Below are 19,504 nucleotides of genomic sequence, written 5' to 3'. Positions count from 1 at the left end.
GAAAAGGAAAGATATAAGCATGTGAATGCAGAGTTCCAAAGAATAGCAAGAAGAGATAAGAAAGCCTTCTTCAGCGATCAATGCAAAGAAATAGAGGAAAACAACAGAATAGGAAAGACTAGAGATCTCTTCAAGAAAATCAGAGATACCAAGGGAACATTTCAGGCAAAGATGGGCTCGATACAGGACAGAAATGGTATGGACCTAACAGAAGCAGAAGATATTAAGAAGAGGTGGCAAGAATACACAGAAGAACTGTACAAAAAAGATCTTCACGACCAAGATAATCACGATGGTGTGATCACTCATCTAGAGCCAGACATCCCAGAATGTGAAGTCAAGTGGGCCTTAGAAAGCATCACTATGAACAAAGCTAGTGGAGGTGATAGAATTCCAGTTGAGCTATTTCAAATCCTGAAAGATGATGCTGTGAAAGTGCTGCACTCAATATGCCAGCACATTTGGAAAACTCAGCAGTGGCCACAGGACTGGAAAAGGTCAGTGTTCATTCCAATCCCAAAGAAAGGCAATGCCAAAGAATGCTCAAACTACCACACAATTGCACTCATCTCACACTCTAATAAAGTAATGCTCAAAATTCGCCAAGCCAGGCTTCAGCAATATGTGAACCGTGCACTTCCTAATGTTCAAGCTGGTTTTAGAAAAGGCAGAGGAATCAGAGATCAAATTGCCAACATCCACTGGATCATGGAAAAAGCAAGAGAGTTCCAGAAAAACATCTATTTCTGCTGTATTGAATATGCCAAAGCCTTTGACTGTGTGGATCACAATAAACTGTGGAAAATTCTGAAAGAGATGGGAATACCAGACCACCTGACCTGCCTCTTGAGAAATCTGTATGCAGGTCAGGAAGCAACAGTTAAAACTGGACATGCAACAACAGACTGGCTCCAAATAGGAAAAGGAGTACGTCAAGGCTGTATATTGTCACCCTGCTTATTTAACTTCTATGCAGAGTACATCATGAGAAATGCTGGGATGGAAGAAACACAAGCTGGAATCAAGACTGCCGGGAGAAATATCAATAACCTCAGATATGCAGATGACACCACCCTTATGGCAGAAAGTGAAGAGGAGCTAAAAAGCCTCTTGATGAAAGTGAAAGTGGAGAGTGAAAAAGTTGGCTTAGAGCTCAACATTCAGAAAATGAAGATCATGGCATCTGGTCCCATCACTTCATGGGAAATAGATGGGGAAACAGTAGAAACAGTGTCAGACTTTATTTTGGGGGGCTCCAAAATCACTGCAGATGGTGACTGCAGCCATGAAATTAAAAGACGCTTACTCCTTGGAAGAAAAGTTATGACCAACCTAGATAGCATATTCAAAAGCAGAGACATTATTTTGCTGACTAAGGTCCATCTAGTCAAGGCTATGGTTTTTCCAGTGGTCATGTTTGGATGTGAGAGTTGGACTGTGAAGAAGGCTGAGTGCTGAAGAATTGATGCTTTTGAACTGTGGTGTTGGAGAAGACTCTTGAGAGTCCCTTGGACTGCAAGGAGATCCAACCAGTCCATTCTGAAGGAGATCAGCCCTGGGATTACTTTGGAAGGACTGATGCTAAAGCTGAAACTCCAGTACTTTGGCCACCTCACACAAAGAGTTGACTCATTGGAAAAGACTCTGATGCTGGGAGGGATTGGGGGCAGGAGGAGAAGGGGATGACAGAGGATGAGATGGCTGGATGGCATCACTGACTCGATGGACGTGAGTTTGAGTAAACTCCGGGAGTTGGTGATGGACAGGGAGGCCTGGCGTGCTGTGATTCATGGGGTCGCAAAGAGTCGGAGACGACTGGGCGACTGAACTGAACTGAACTGATTCTTCTGTAAAATGATTTCCCTTTTCCTACTGCTAATTCTCCACTTGTGCTCTGCTGTGATCCCATTCTCTTCACATACTTTAGAATTTTGATCCATAAGTTATATCCACTTTCTTATCTCCTTCTCCAAATAGTCATTTTATCTTTTAGCAGGGGGCAGAAGGGGAGATACGGTATGCTCACAGGGCAGCATGCGGGATGGAACCCAAGACCCCTGCAGCAGAAATATAGAGGAGTCTTAACCACTGGACCACCAGAGAAGGCCCAAATGGTTGCTTTTTATATTACAATTTTCCTGACTCCTCCTTCCATTCTTGGAAAAATTAAGCTCCCCTACCTTACTGTTTCTAAAGCATTTTGTTTATACTGCTATTATAAATGAGGAGACACACTAGGAGAAGCAGTTATGACAGAAGGAAAGAGTCCTAGCTTTTCCTCCAAAGGTGGCTCTACCACTTTCAAGTCGTGTGACCTTGGATATATTCCTTGACCTCTCTGAGCCTCTAATTCTTGATCTGTCAAGTAGGAAAAAATTAACCACCCATTCTACAAGATGAGAATGAATATAAAACACACATAACTGACTCTTAAAATACTGTTTTATAAATTGTATGGGATGGTCCAATTTTCTACTCAGATCAGCAGTTCACTATTTTTTTTTTTTTTTAGGATTTTTGCAAAATTACAGGAAATCCAGATATTCCTCACTCACTGAAATCAATCCTTCTGATTAAAAACTCTATGGGGTCATACATTCTATCTCCAAATCTCTAGCACTTAGCCCAGAAACTTTCATACAGTAGATGCTTAATATATGCTTGTTACAGTAAGGAAAACTTATTGCCTATAGATATTAAGTTTTAAAAAGTATTGGAAATTACTGGATAGTAGAAATATTAAAATGGTACAAAATAAACTTTTTTCGACAGTAAACACTATTTTACAAAATCACATTGCTTAGGGTATTTTTCCAGCTATCTTCCAAGTACCATTTGATTAATTTACTGTCTAGAAAAACTATACCCACATTTATAAGCCCCTGTCTTCTGAGATGCTCAAGGATTTTTACAGACATTATCTCAACAATCCTCAGAATATCCCTGAGGAAAATGGAGATGGAAAGAAAAAAAGATGGAATATGAATCCATAATCCATATGAATTATAAATTCTACAAATTCCACTCAGCAAAAATTCCCCATGTAATTTTTCAGCTTATGTGCATTTTTACGCCACCATTTTCTTTCTGAATCCACCTAAGTCACCTATTTAGTCATTACATCTGAATATGCTGGCCTGGAACAAAAGCATTTTTATTATTTGCTTAAGAGAGCAAAATTTTCACAAAGTGTTACACACAGTAAGCAAAACATAGAACAGAAACAAAAAAAATGATGCCTCTAATCCCCTAACAGAAAACTAACTGTTTAGGCTACTGACCACAGGTTTACTTCAGATTGCAAAATATTTAGGAATTAGACACATTATTTTCTTTAAATTTTAATAATCAGAGACTAACAGACCAGTCACAGTTTTAACAACTTTCTGCTCCCCGCTATTTGGTTCATTTGTTTTATGACTTTATAGTAGCCCTTGTTGAATGTCCACCCAAGAACCATTCTTCCCCTTTTCCTTTGCCATTGTACTAGATATTCTGGACCTTTCTGTACACATATTTTTGTCTCCCCCCCCCCCATATAACTATGACTCGAAAAAGAGTTGAAGGCTATTGATCCCTGTGATGTTCTAAGGATAACTGATATTCCTTAGTTCTCTCAAAATTCTGTTAGCTAGTAACACATCAATATACTAGTTTTTCTTAAGTGAGAACTATAAACAAGGAAGAAATAGGATTTTGTATTTTTTAATATTCTTTTCATTATCTGAGCTTTCTGGGGCTAATGCTGCCTTATTGGCTCAGCCCCAGGGGGTGAGTCACAATTGATCTTTGCCAATCCTGGCAATTCTGTTCCCTGTTGTCAGTCATTGGTCTAAATTGGACCTGTGGTCTAGAAGCGGCCAATAAATTGAAAGAAGTTGCTGGGGTTTCTTTCCTTCCTGATGAGAGGGTGGCAAGAGAAATAGGCTTTTTTGCCACTGACCAGCTTCTCTGTACTTAGGAAGTCGTCAGGTTGGACTTCATGCTTAAAGCTGTGCCACAGTATATTGAGACCATGAAGGGAAGACCAAGAGAACTTCAGTAACCCTGACTCTACACCCAGACACAGCAGAGTCTCTATTTTCAGGCCTCTTGTTATGTGAAATAAATGTTATTTTTGTTTGAGTCACCGAGAGCCAGATAGTCTGTCCCTTGAAGTTGACGGCAATCTAATTAATTCAGACAGACCAGTAATCAGGCAAGAAGAGAAACAGAGGTCATTTACTGAGTACTTACTACTACATGTAATTTCATTTAATCTTCAGAGCAGCCCAGTGAAAGTTATCTTTTGGTTTGTTTTCTTATGACAAATTTGGCACATGGCACTAGTGGTAAAGAACCTGCTGCCAGTACAAGAGATGTAAGAGACATGGGTTTGATCCCTGGGTTGGGAAGACCCCCTGGAGAAGGAAATGGCAACGCACTCCAGTATTTTTGCCTGGAGAATCCCCTGATAGAGGAGACTGGCAGGCTACAGTCCACAGGGTTGCACAGAGTCAGACACAACAGAAGCAACTTAGCATGCACGCAAAGCTTAATAAAGTTATATAGTTAATAGTAATAAAGCTGAAGTTCAAATCCAGACCTGACACAAAACCTTACATTACTTTAAAAAATACAAAATCCTATTTCCTCCTTGTTTATAGTTCTTGCTTAAAGAAATATTAGTATATTGATGTGTCACTAGCTAACAAAATTTTGGGAGAACTAAGGAATATCATTTATCCTTATTACATTGTCACAAGGATCAACAGCTTTCAAGTCTTTTGAGTCAAAGTTATATGGGGGGAAAAGACAAAAATATGTGTACAGAAAGTTCCAGCATGTCTAGTACAATGGCAAAAATTCTATAGTAAAAACTGGGATGGATTCTAAGTATAATTACTCAAGAATTAAAAAATATAGTCAATTATAAACATTTCTTAAATTTCTTAAAATCTTATTCAGAAGAATAATTTCCTCGTTTCAAGCTATTCCATTAAGCAAGTATCAATATAGAAATCAAAGTTACCACTTCTGCAGTTTTCATCTCTTTATGAAAACTGATTCGGCTTAAATCTTCACAACAACAAGAAAATTATATAAACACTAAGAATCAGCGAGGCCATTTTTCATTTGGAAATTTACTAGAACTGTATATTCCAAAGCTATTTGTAATCTCATCTCAGCCTTAAGCATGCTCCCTATATTACCTTTATTAAGTTTTAATTGAGCGTTGTAAAATGCACGTGCCAGATTCCTGACACACACAACTTACCTTCCCACATGCTCTGCAATGATGCCTCCTTTTGGTGAATGTAAACCTGGCTTCACATTTCATGCAGTTTGGAGCCTGAGAATCTGGTACCCACACTGGAGCCACTTCACCCAGAGTGGTAAATGGCTTTCTAGCAGAAATTCCAAACTGACCAGCTCTGAGATCATTATCTGGGCTTTCTGGAGCTAATGCAAGGCACGGTCTACTGGATATCCCAGATTCATAACTTTCTAAATGGTCCCCATTTGTATCAGCAATAGAGATGTTTCCCGAAGACGCATTGCACACATTGGTTGCTGAATTTTCCCCTAATTTTGCTTTCCCAAGAACATCATTTTTGTTTTTAGTGGTATTTCCACTGTTCGCAGGAAGGTCATTTTGTAAATGGTCTGATAATGGCTTTGGAATTTGAAGTTTAAGATTAGAAGGTTGCTTGGGTCTTGCACCACCAAAAGGAACACTGATAGATTGCAGGTTTGCTACTATCTTGGGGGAAGATTGCCCAAGCACTGATGGAACCTGGCTACAGAAATTGTGTAAATAGTTTTTCTTCGTTAGGTCACCAGTGCTGTTTAAAAGTAGTCCACTCCCTTCTGTGGCTTCATTTCCTCTCTGTTCATAAATATTTGAGTAGCATTCCAACTTGCTCTCCTCTATTTCCTTTTCTTCTGTTACTGAATCTTCTTTGGAGGGTAAAGTCTTTGGAACAAAACAAACAACTGGGCTCTGCATTCCATAGGAATCACAACAATTAGATAGTGAATTTGCTGCTGGTGTATCTATAACAGTGGAGAAATCACATCCTTCACTTTCATTCATGCAAGTTCCTTTTAAATCTAGACCTGCTTCTGCCGTTCTATCACACGCTCCACTATCATCACAGGTGTCTTCAGGCTGATTCATCTGCAGGAACTTCTCATTTTCTTTTTTTACTTGGCTCTCATTCATCTTGTTTGGTTTAGTCAACTTCCAGTTAGTCATCTCCTGAGATTCAGAGAAATGCTCTGTCATATTAACAAGTTCTTTAGTGCCAAGAATTTCTTCATGTTTACAGCCTTCCTTGTCATCAGCTTTAACCTCACTGGGCACAAGACAATCTGAAACCTGTTCCGAGTTATCATCCCTGCCAGACCCATTAGGCATGTCAGTTTTGAGAAGTAAAGGTGAAGCAGACTGGGTGGATTCTTCAGTTGTCCTCTCCTCTGCTGGCTCTTTTTTCATCAAAATCTCCTCACTCAAGTGAGAAAAGGAGTTTGGACTCCCCAGGTCTGTCCTAGGAGAGCTGGTTTTGCCAGTGAGAATCTCATCTGGGGTAGCGTCCTCTTGCTTTACAGCAGGACCTTCCTCTGTTCGCTGGGATGAGATTACTGAATCTAGTGTTAAGCTTGTAATCACAGACATGGAGGGGTCTCTGTCTATATTTTCATCATCCTGTAACTGTGAAGGGGAACAAACACTGGCTAGATTATCAGAAGTAGTACATATATACTTATCAGAATCCCCCTCTGGATTTGGTCTATTCAACGGATCCATTTGTTTCTCTGAGTTCATATCTTTTTCAGTGGACCCATTTATACTAAAACTAAACTGATCAGTTTGTCTGTTTTCATTATCCAGTGAACAGCTAAAAGCATTCTTGAGGGACTGACTATTATAATTATTACAATCCTGCAAATCGCTTTGTAATGTCCTTTTATCACAGTTATGCATGACAGCTACAACAAGAACGTTCTTCTCATCTGGCAGACAAGCTAGGTTTCCACATTTCTTCTCTCCCACTTCGACAGTACTGCATTGATCATCTCGATTACAGTTCCTCTTAATTAACTGGTCTTCTGTAACCGCATTTTCATCAATCCACATTGTGTTGATCTCTGGATTCAGACTACAGTCTTGTCCATTAGCACAGTGGTCCTCTCCCTCTGTGTTAGGAGGAGCTGAATGAGCCAGAGAGAAGACTTTCAGTTGTGGCTGTGACTCAGAAACTGTAGGTTCATTCACACTGGTCAGTGCAGAGTTAAATGACAGCTGACGAGAAGGAGGATCTAGAATCTTACTCCACTTTGTATCCAATAAAATAGGAGAAACGGTTTCATCTGAAAAAATAAATAATTACAATAAGTTTGTTGGTAACACTGATAAGGCTAGGACTAAGTTACTGAAATACACTTGCAAATGTTCTCTGAAAGTAAAATCTACCTAGGATATGTGAAAACAGAATATTCCTAGGATATGAAGTTTCTGATTTTTAGCTATGGATAAGAGAAAACATTTAAGACAGTTCCCTGAATTATATATCACCAAATGGTAATATCTCAGAACATTTCAAACAACAAAAGAATTCTACCTCGATCTAGTTAACATAATTAGTGACTGGCAGGCTGTCCTTTGAGCTGAGCAAGGGAGTGCAGTAATCGGGTAGGCCTTGGATAGGCTAAGCACAGTATGGGGTAGGGGCTAATCTAAAGTGAAAAACAAATTAGAACAGTGATGAGGATATAGTAATTGAGTGGAAAGGAAACAAAGGAATTTTCTGTGGAGACAGAAAGTTCTATAATTTACATCATGACTAAGACGTGGGTTATATGGATATATCTCTTGGCCAAAACTGTACATTTAAGATCTATACAATTAATGTATAAATTTCACCTTTAAAAATCTGTAAAAAAAAAAAAAACACCAACAATGAAGCAGGGAGTAAGGAATAAATGAAGATATATAAATGAAAAATAGCAGCATGTCACTCACTACTGAAGCTGTGTAATAAGTACACAGGAATTTATTATACTACTCTATTTACTTTTGTATATATTTGACATTTGTCTGCAATAAGTTTAAAAGTTTCCTACAGTATGTGAAATTCTGCTTATAACCATGTTATAATATTATTTCTTAGGTTCATAATTATACTGAGGAAATTGGCAGAAATTCTGCATTTGCCATATTAAATCAATGGTTTTATACTCTATCAATAATCAAAATTTCATTTAATGTTTATTTTTTAATAGATCATAACTATGATGGCTACTTTCCCAAGTTATAGTGCTATGTGTATGTCTAATTAGAGAAGTAAGAAACAAAGCACTTTGCAATTATTGCCTTTCCTGCTTTCTTCCTAGAGTAAATCTGATAATCACAGCCCTGAAATTACAGATACAATCTGCTCTCAGGGAAGTCCCTTCCTCTAGTAGCAACATTAATTTTTAAGGTTTCCTTAGTACTTTGTTCATATCTCTATCAAAGCATTTATTACACTGAAATACAATGATTTACCTGACATTTTCAGGCAGAAACCATTTCTTCCCATCAGTGTTAGTCCTAGCTCTGCAGAGCACTTGATATGTAATAGGTACACAATAAAAACATTCTGATAAATATGCAGTAGATACACAATAAAAACATGCTAAGTGATACCACAGTAAAAGCATTGAGGTTGAGGCATATGAGATTAAATGATAGCTCTGGCCTCCGAAAAGTACATAATCTAGCTGGAAAAATAAGAAATAGATACAGCAAACATGAATATCTAACTAGTAGTATATGATAGATTAAGTATTTGAAAACTACTATGTAGTAGTAGAAAATAAATTTAGTATAAAGATATTTCACAGGCTGATGCAGCAAACTTGAATTCATGGAAGCAGGAGGATATGTGCTGGGCTTCAAAGACAATTTTACATAAACTTGGAAACAGGACATATATAAAAGAGAAAAAAGGAAAAGTACAGCCCCAAGTACAAGAATCTGAAAGAGCAATTAAGTAAATCAGCTTGAGGTGAAAAAAGAATTAGTTTAAGAATGTAGTGAAAAGAAGCTAGAAAGGTCAGATTGCAAAAGCCATTAAAAAAATTCAGATTGCATGGAGAATGGGATTAATATACTCTGACTGTTAAATGTTAAATCCTGAGTTCTCCAAATTTGGGCTAGCAGAGACGTGAGATCTGGTAACATGTACTTCCTTTAAGAGATTAAGAGATGGCAAGAATACACAGAAGAACTATACAAAAAAGATCATAATGATCAGAATAATCATGATGGTGGGGGTCACTCATCAAGAGCCAGACATCCTGGAGTGTGAAGTCAAATGGGTCTTAGGAAGTATAACTATGAGCAAAGCTAGTGAGGTGATGGAATTCAACAGAGCTATTTAAAATCCTAAAAGATGATGCTATGAAACTGCTGCACTCAATATGTCAGCAAACTGCTTGGAAAACTCAGCAGAGGCCACAGGACTGGAAAAGGTCAGTTTTCATTCCAATCCCAAAGAATAGCAATTCCAAAGAATGTTCAAACTACCGTACAATTGCACTCATTTCACTTACTAGAAATAGAAAGGTAATGCTCAAAATCCTTTAAGGTAGGCTTCAGCAGTACGTGAATCAAGAAATTCCAGATGCACAGCTGTACCAGAGTTCAAATTGCCAACATCCACTGGATCACAGAGAAAGCAAGGGAGTTCCAAAGAAACATCTACTTCTGCTTCATTGACTACACTAAAGTCTTTGATTGTGTGGATTACAACAAACTGTAGAAAATTCTTAAAGAGATGGGAATACCAGACCACCTTACCTGCCTCCTGAGATATCTGGATGCGGGTCAAGAAGCAGCAGTTAATTCAGATACAAAACAATGGACTGGCTCAAAATCGGGAAAGGAGTACACTGTACAAGTCTGTATGTTGTCAAGTCTGTGCATTGTCACCCTGCTTATTTAACGTCTGTGCAGAGCACATCATGCAAAATGCCAGGCTGAATGAATCACAAGCTGGAATCAAGATTCCTAGGAGAAATATCAATAACCTCAGATATGCAGATGATATCACTCTAATGACAAGAAAGTTAAGAGGAACTAAAGAGCCTCTTGATAAGGGTGAAAGAGAAGAGTGAAAAAGCTGGCTTAAAACTCAACATTCAAAAAACTAAGATCATGGCATCCAGTCCCATCATTTTATGGCAAATAGATGGGGGGAAAAATAGAAACAGGGGCAGATTTTATTTTCTTGGGTTCTAAAATCACTGCAGCCATGGTGCAGTGCAGCCACAAAAAGACACTTGTTCCTTGGGAGAAAAGCTATGACAAACCTAGACAGTGTTTAAAACCTAAAAAGCAGAGATATAACTTTGCCGACAAAGGTACAGATAGTCAGAGCTATGGTTTTTCCAGTAGTCATGTATGGATGTGAAAGTTGGACCATAAAGAAGGCTGATCACTGAAGAATTGATGCTGGAGAAGACTCTTGAAATTGTGATGCTGGAGAAGACTCTTGAAAGTCCCTTGGACAGCAAGGAGATAAATAAAACCAGTCAATCCTAAAGGAAATCAACCTTGAATATTCACTGACACCAAAGCTGAAGCTCCAATACTTCGGCTACCTCATGCAAAGAGCCAACTCACTGGAAACTCCCAGAGCCAACTCCCACCCTGATGCTGGGAAGGACTGAGGGCAAGCGGAGAATGGGGTGACAGAGGATGAGATGGTTGGATGGCATTACCAACATCATGGACATGAATTTGAGGAAACGCTGGGAAGACAGTGAAGCCTGGCATGCTACAGTCCATGGGGTCACAAAGAGTCGGACACGACTGAATGACTAAACAACAACAACTGAGATTTTTTACAAACAGTTCAAAACAGGACATCCCTAGTGGTACAGTAGATGGGAGTCTGCTTGCCAATGCGGGGAGCATGAATTCAGTTCCTCACATACACAGAGCCTGTGCTCCTCAACAAGAAAGCCACTGCAGTGAAGAGCAGCCTCTGTTTGCCGCAACTAAAGAAAGCCCACACACAGCAATGAAGACACAGAGCAACCAAAAAGTTAAAAAAAAGAAAAATTCGAAACAAATGATCAGCAGAGTTGCAAAAAATCTGGCTTCTGAAATCATTCTCCTTTAAAAGGAGCTATTTTTGGTAAGCAAACACTATATTTCAACGAGAGTGACAATTTTTACTGACTCAACAGGAATATTTTGCAAATCAACTATGTAGAAAATATTCTACTAGAACCTACAGAAGTTGCAAAGAGACTGAGGTAAAGAACTATACTTTTATTAATGAGAGTCAGCGGTATTCTAGAGACAGTATTCACATGATTATGTGTAATATTTGTGTGGATGACAAAAAACTGCGATACAAGCAGGGAAGAAACCAGAGAAGAGAGTGAGAAGATACTTGTATAAATGATCCAAACTGAAAGGACAATACACTTTCACTTGATATTTATAAAGCCCAACTACATACATCTAATAAAATCCCAAAATAATAGGTTTTAAATTTACATGAATCAGGAATTAGCCTAGGGTTATGGGTTAGCTTAGTATCTGGCACATAGTTAGGGCTAAAAAAGTGTTAGTTCTTCCTCCTAGTATTAATATATAGTACTATCATCAATAAGGCATTGGACCCAACTTTCTCTGCTTTAGTACTGCATCCTCTTATAATCCCACATTTTCTATATCATAAATACATTCAAATAGTGTCACCAAACTAAATTCTCACCTTCGTTTTGTTCAAATTCATCTAACACCTTGTCCAGGTTGTAAGCTTCTGCTTGGAAGTAATTCTCCATCGGTGAGAAAACACCACTCAAGAGACTTATTTAAATCTAGAAAAAAGATCAAATTTTATTATACTCCCAATTATTAAAATATAATTTATAGATATTACAACTGATAAAACAGAAATACAAAGGAGCATAACAGACTACTATGAATAATATATTCTAATAAATTGGACAACTCAGAATAAATAAATACAGTCCTAGTCACATACATCCTACCAACACTAAATCATAAAAAATAGAAAATATGAAGAACAAACCGATTACTAATAAAAGTGACTGATAACATCACTATTTAAAAACCCCCCCATAATATACTCTGTGGTGCCAAACTATACTACAAAGCTACAGCAATTATAACAGCACAGTAGTCACACAAAAACAGACACATAGATCAATGGAACAGGACACAGAACTCAGAAAAAACCCACACTTGTACGGACAGTTAACCTATAACAAAGGGAATAGGGCAAAGACAGCTCTTCAATAAATGGTGTTGGGAAAACTGGACAGCTACATCCAAAAGAATCAAACTGGACTACTTTCTCATACCATATACAAAAATAAACTCAAAATAGATAAAAATACTTGAATATAAGACCTGAAACCATAAAACTAAAAGAAAACATAGGTAATATACTCTTTGACATCAGCCTTAACAATATTCCTTTGGCTATGGCTCTTTAGCCAAGAGAAACGAAAGTGAAAATAAACAAATGGAGCTACATCAAACTAAAAAGACTTTGCCCAGCAAAAGAAACTATCAACAAAACAAAAAGGCTGCCTATTGGATGGGAAAAGATCTTGCAAATGATATGTCCACCAAGGGGTAAATATCCAAAATATACAAAGAACTCATATAACTCAACATCAAAAAAATAAACAACCACATTTAAAAGTAGGCAGAGGATCTGAAAAGATATTTTTCCAAAGAAGACATAAGATGGCCAACAGGTACATGAAAAAATGCTCAACATCACCAATCATCAGGGAAATGCAAATCAAAACCACAAAGATATCATCACACCTGTCAGAATGGCTGTCATCAAAAAAGAAAACAAATAATAAGTGTTGGTGAGAATGTGGAGAAGAGAGAATCCTTGTGTACTACTGGTGGAAATGCAAACTGATACAGACACTACAGAAAGTATGGAAGCTCCTTAAGGAATTAAAAGTATAACCACCATATAATCCAGTAATTTCATTGCTGGGTATACATCCAAAGAAAATAAAATTGCTAGCTGGAAGAGAGTCTGCACCTCCATGTTCACTGCAGCATTAGTTACAATAGCTAAGCCACAGAAACAATCAGATCAACATATTTACAATGCATCTACTGTATGTGGGGTACAGGGATCAACTGAAGTCTCAGATACGAGCCCTAACATCAAGAATCTTATCATTTACTTAATGATAAACAATGCTAAATGAGAAAATTTAAATAGTAATCAAAATGATTTTCATAACAACACAGCTCAAGAAACTAAATGATTAATCTGTCAAAATTAACAAGTGAGTATTACAGAGTAAGTACTATAAAAGTTCAAGAAATGGATCAGCTCATCAGTTTGGATGGTCAAGGAAGGCATTATTTATGGATCTGAGCTGGGTCTGGAAGGATGGATGAAATTGTAATAGTCTTCTACATGGGAAGATGCACAAGTGAAATTTCAAACAGGGGGAGACATACTAGGAATGGGCAATTATTGAGGAATCAGTTTAATTGGAACAAGGATTTATTTACATGGGTGACAGCAGGACGCAGCTGTAGTGACAGGCATTATATTATGGAAGCCCTGGAATGTAAATTTGAGAAAGGTATTGTTTATACTTTAAACAATAGTAAGAATTACAGCATAATGGACAAGAACATAAACTCTAGGACTAGACCGTCCAACTTCTAACCTAGTTTCTAATTCACTTGCTAACTACTTGACCTTAGGGAAGTTACTCAATTTGTGCCTGTGGCATGCTCAGTTGTTCATTCAGTTGTGTCCGACTCTTTTTGATCCCATAGACTGTAGCCCACCAGCCTCCACTATCCATGGAATTTCCAAGGCAAGAATACTGGGGTGGGTTGCCATTTCCTTCTCCAGGGGATCTGTCCACCCCAAGTATTGAAACCACATCTCCTGCGTCTCCTGCAGTGGCAGGCCAAATCTTTACCACTGAGCCACCTGAAAAGTCCAGTACTCAAATTACCTGTGACTTGACTTTTATCTGCAAAACTGAGTAATAACAGTACATACCTAAAGAGTAAATAAATTAACACAGATAACACACTTAAAATACTGTCTCCCACATGATAAATGCTTCATCAGTAATTAAGTTTTTAAGTTGATCCTTGGAGTTGATACTTTTATTATAAAATAAATAATCTAGCAACAGTGATTACACAGGCTAATTTTACAGTCCTATCCTCCCTTCCACTAATATTTACTGAGCACCTATTATGTGCAGACACTATACTTTGTGCTGGAACACTACTTGATATACATTTCTTCAATGTCTCATGCTCCTTTTCTCTCTGAGACCTTTTATCTGTCTCCAATATACACACTCCTTGCCAAAATAGTGGGCCAAAAAGTTTTTTCAGTTTTTTCCCTAAGATGGCTCTAGCAGCACTTAGTTGTCTTTAACTTCATTTAAAACAATTTTGTTAAATTGTATTGTGACAGCTGACATATCAGAGTGTACCTTAAAAAAACTGTCCCAGGTGCCTTTTACAGTCTTCTGGGGAATTAAAAGTTTTTCCATTAAGAAAGTTTTGTAAAGATCGAAATAAATAGAAATTCAAAGGTGCAATGTCTGGTGAATACGGCAGGTGAATCAGAACTTCCCAGCCAAACTGTAACAGTTTTTGCCTTGTTGTTCAGTTGCTCAGTCGTGTCCAACCCTTTGTGACCCCATGGACTGCAGCATGCCAGGCTTCCCTGTCCTTCACCATCTCCCAGAGCCTGCTCAAACTCCTGCCCATTGAGTTGGTGATGCCATCCAACCATCTTGTCCTCTGTTGTCCCCTTCTCCTCTTGCCTTCAACCTTTCCCAGCATCAGGTTCTTTTCTAATGAGTTGCTCTTCACATCAGGTGGCCAAAGTATTGGAGCTTTAGCTTCAGCATCAGTCCTTCCAGTGAATATTCAGGATTGATCTCCTTTAGGATTGATTGGTTTGATCCCCTTGCAGTCCAAGGGACTTTCAAGAGTCTTCTCCAACACCACACTTCAAAAGCATCAATTCTTCAGCATTCAGCCTTCTTTATGGTTCAACTCTCACATCCATAAGTGACTACTGGAAAAACCATGACTCTGACTATATGGACCTTTGTTGGCAAAGTGAAGTCTCTGCTTTTTAATAATGCTGTCTAGGTTTGTCATAGCTTTTCTCCCAAGGAACAAGTGTCCTTGCTCCTAGTTTTTGCCTAGTCATCAAAGAAACATTCACTCTTATGTTGTCCTGATGGAAGATTAAGGGTGAATATGTTACTCAATAAATTTCCTGGTGAAAATGTAAAATGTGTCTTCTAGTTTTACTTAAAACCTGAAGGAATTTTTTGGCCAACTCTACATCTTTAGTTCTTAGCTCAAATACTAGTTTCACAAGAAGTCTTCCCTGAATCCCTAGAAAAGGTGATCTCTCTTTATAATCTCTCAAAGCACCCTTACCTTTCCCTTTATAATAATTATCACAGTCTTATTATAAATATATATTGGTGTGACTGTTTGATTAATGTCAGTCTCTCCCACCACAACATAGACACCACAAGGCACCCACTAAACTGCAGTCAAATGCTCCATCCCTGAGCTATAATCCCAAGACACCTACTAGACAGTGGTCACCATGTGACTGTCACAGAACCTAATGTGGCACCTATTTCACAAACACCTGTGAAATAAATAAACAGTATAAACAGCCATTCAAGAAACTGTATTGAACTCCAATTGTAACTACTGACTCAGGCAAGCATCAAAAATGGATGCCTAAAACCTTTAGGTAAACAGTGGGGAAGAAAATTTTCACAATGCTTCAAAATATCATTCTATAGATGATTTATTAGTCCCAAGGGAGAAAATGGACATTTACAGTGAAAAGATATAGTAATCACTCCCTTAACCAAATGAACAAGTTTAGCATCACCAACAGTTTAACAAGCTGACAATATGCATCTGATGTGACACGATAAATTTAAAACATTTACCTACAAGGTATTCTTTCTCAAATTGTTTAATATGAATTGAATCCTGAAAAACTAGACAAAAAAACAAACTAGACAAATGTAGAATGTGAGGCATTCTAAGACAACTGTCCTGAATTCTTCAAAACACTCAGTGTATTCAATTCTGAGTTGAGACAGACTAAAGAAATGAAATAACCAAATGTTATGCATGAATACTAACTAGATCAAGGAAATATACATATAAAATACACAGCAAAAAAATGACATTTAAGGGATAATCAGGGGAATTTGGACTATACATTAGTGATACAATGAATAAATAATCATTTCCTGGATGTTGAAAGTAGTTAAATTTTGTAGGAGACTATCTTTACTCTTAAGAGACACCTACTGTATCTATTTGGGGAAGAAGTGTTATGTTATTTGCAACTAACTTTCAAATAATTCAGGAAAAAAAATATGTGAATGTCAGTGTGAGTGAGTGGCACCGGTCAGGGGGAGAGGAGAAAAGTGCTCAAGAAAGAGGCAAAACAGTAGAAACTGATGAACCTGGTGATGGATATTTCTGTACTATTCTTTCACCATATATTCTTCATTATACTATTCTTTCAACTTTTCTACAGGCTTGAAATTTTTCAAAAGAAAAGAAAAAAAATTGTACTGAGCTTGTGGTGGAAAACATTTCTTTCTACTTTGAATACAGAAACTCTAGATAAAACACATTATTTTTAAAGAGTTTATACAGTGAAATTCAAAACCAAGAAAGAGAAATATGCCATTAACAAACAAGAGATCAAGCCACAGCAATGAGTGAGAACTGAAGGGTGGCAGTCACAGAGGTTACAACACTAGGCAGCAACCTTCAGACCCAGGATTTGAAAACTAGAAAGTAGAATGGGAACCACTGGCTGTAAACTTCTAGAAGTTTCTGCATTACAGAGGGCCAGACTGGGCTCTCTGCATAAAGCTAGGAGCTGAAGGAAAAACTGCCCCAAGTGGCCCCAAGACTCAGCAGTGGTGCCCGATGGAAAAAAGTGCCAATAAAATCAACCTTCAGAAATTAGAATTCGTAGCCTGCCCCTCCCTCAGGATTGGTAATGATACTAAGTTTTCCCATTCATGAACATAACATGGTTTATCTCTATCCTTGCTCAGCTCTTTTCCTCCTGTGATTTGTAATTATGTTTTTAATTTTAAGAAGTCATTAAATATGTGACAGTGGAGAGAGGAGAGTTCACATGACTATAAAGGAGAAGCACAAGGGAGATACCTGTGGTGACAGAATCGTGCTATATCTTAAACTGCAATGGTGGTTACACAAACCTGCCTGTGATAAATGGGACAGAACTATATACACTCATGAATATGCACACAGCAGCATTATTCATAAAGGCAAAAGCGTAGAAACAACCAAGATATCTCTCAACTGATGAATGGACAAATAAAATACTAACTTACTGGATTTTATCTTTTCTCTAGTTGCATACGATGTCACAAATGGAAAAAACTGTAAATGAAGGATACACAAAAACTATACTGTTTTTGCAATGTCCTGTGAATTTATAGTTACTTTAAAATAAAAGGTTTAAAAAATAAAAATAAAGGGGGAAAATTATTAACAGTTCAATAAATAGGGAGCAGATGAAGAGGGCATCTGTGTATGGGGGGAGTCAGAGCCCAAGTGTGGCAAGCAGACGTCCTTACGTGGGGGTGGCCCAGCATAACGAGTCACGGCCCCAAGAAGGAAGGAAACTGCAGCACAGCCCAGCGTGGGTTGTTAAGGGTCCCTGAGAGGTGAGGAAGGTGTCCACTTGAAGGGGACGGTCGGGCAGAGAGACAGCACAGTGGGTAAGATGGCTTCGCAGGCAGGAAGGGTGAGGAGGAGATCTAAGAGGGCAGTGCAGGCGGGCAGGTCACAGCCTAAGCAGGACTAGAAGGACCAAAGGGAGAAGCCAGTGATAGGGCACAGACTACATGCAGAGGGATGAGTCAGATAAGCAAGGACATAAAGGGTAATAGGAAGAAGGTTTCTCACTGGTGGAGAAGGCATTAACACAGGGGAAAACTGAGAACAGGAAAGACCACCACAAAGTAAATGCGAAAAAAGAGAAAAATACAAAGAACCCTGCAGTGTTGGTCTGGAATACGAGTTGTCAGTTTGAGCTCATGGGTTTCGATAAGCATACTTATAGTAGTAAGTAAACACAGTTTTGGTATTCAATAAACATATTTCTGGCAATAAACACAGATCTAAGTGTGTGTGTGTACACATATATTCAAAGAACTTGGAGCAGCAATTCCAACCTCCACTCCATGTAGCAATGAGCATACCTAGCACCAGATTTGATTTATAAATATTGTTATTCACTAAAAGCAGCTAGAGCTCCATGGAAAAATGCCTGATTCTAAAGCTGAAGTAGAAAAAATATAAGAACTTTGATGAGGATGGAGAGAAACATGAACCCTCACACATAGCAGGGAAGAAAGTAAAATGGTGTGGCAACTTTGGAAACCAGTTTGGCAGTTCCTCAAAAAGTTAAAAGGAATTAACCACAAGGCATAGCTATTCCACTCCTAGGCTTATTCCCAAGAGAAGAGAAAACATCAGTTCAGTTCAGTCGCTCAGTCATGTCCAAGTCTTTGTGACCCCACGAATTGCAGCACGCCAGACCTCCCTGTCCATTACCAACTCCCGGAGTTCACCCAAACTCATGTCCATCAAGTCGGTGATGCCATCCAACCATCTCATCCTCTGTCATCCCCTTCTCCTCCTGCCCCCAATCTCTCCCAGCATCAGGGTCTTTTCCAGTGAGTCAACTCTTTGCATGAGCTGGCCAGAGTACTGGAGCTTCAGGTTTAGCATCAGTCCTTCCAATGAACACCCAGGACTGATCTCCTTTAGAAGGGACTGGTTGGATCTCCTTGCAGTCCAAGGGACTCTCAAGAGTCTTCTCCAACACCACAGTTCAAAAGCATCAATTCTTCGGTGCTCAGCTTTCTTCACAGTCCAACTTTCACACCCATACATGACCACTAGAAAAACCATAGCCTTGACTAGATGGACCTTTGTTGGCAAAGTAATGTCTCTGCTTTTGAATATGCTATCTAGGTTGGTCATAACTTTCCTTCCAAGGAGTAAGCATCTTTTAATTTCATGGCTGCAATCACTATCTGCAGTGATTTTGGAGCCCAGAAAAATAAAGTCTGACATTGTTTCCACTGTTTCCCCATATATCTGCCATGAAGTGATGGGACCAGATGCCATGATCTTAGTTTTCTGAATGTTGAGCTTCAAGCCAACTTTTTCACTCTCCTCTTTCACTTTCATCAAAAGGCTTTTGAGCTCCTCTTCACTTTCTGCCGAAAGGGTGGTGTCATCTGCATATCTGAGGTTATTGATATTTCTCCTGGCAGTCTTGATTCCAGCTTGTTTTCTTCCAGTCCAGCGTTTCTCATAATGTACTCTGTATATAAGCTAAATAAGCAGGGTGACAATATACAGCCTTGACAT

The 19,504-nt window shown here is 38.4% G+C and overlaps 2 protein-coding genes across 3 annotated transcripts in view; both read right to left on the bottom strand.

Annotated features, from left to right (window-relative positions):
• The window catches only part of SCP2 (sterol carrier protein 2), a 981,293-nt gene that overhangs the window by 857,324 nt on the left and 104,465 nt on the right, over nucleotides 1-19,504 (bottom strand). The gene's annotated exons all lie outside the window — the stretch shown is intronic.
• The window catches only part of ZFYVE9 (zinc finger FYVE-type containing 9), a 116,242-nt gene that overhangs the window by 92,215 nt on the left and 4,523 nt on the right, over nucleotides 1-19,504 (bottom strand). For both annotated transcript variants that reach the window (XM_069591811.1, XM_069591820.1), the window contains exons 2-3: nucleotides 11,757-11,862; nucleotides 5,258-7,353 (exon numbers count right to left, since the gene is read on the bottom strand). In XM_069591811.1, coding sequence (XP_069447912.1) covers nucleotides 5,258-7,353; nucleotides 11,757-11,826 — 2,166 coding nt within the window. In that variant the 5' untranslated portion in view covers nucleotides 11,827-11,862. The remainder of the gene's footprint in view (nucleotides 1-5,257; nucleotides 7,354-11,756; nucleotides 11,863-19,504) is intronic.

Source organism: Ovis canadensis, chromosome 1, assembly GCF_042477335.2.
Source record: "Ovis canadensis isolate MfBH-ARS-UI-01 breed Bighorn chromosome 1, ARS-UI_OviCan_v2, whole genome shotgun sequence".
NCBI lineage: Eukaryota > Metazoa > Chordata > Mammalia > Artiodactyla > Bovidae > Ovis > Ovis canadensis.
The sequence above is the reverse complement of the archived record's forward strand: the minus strand, read 5'-3'. Positions and strand labels throughout refer to the sequence as shown.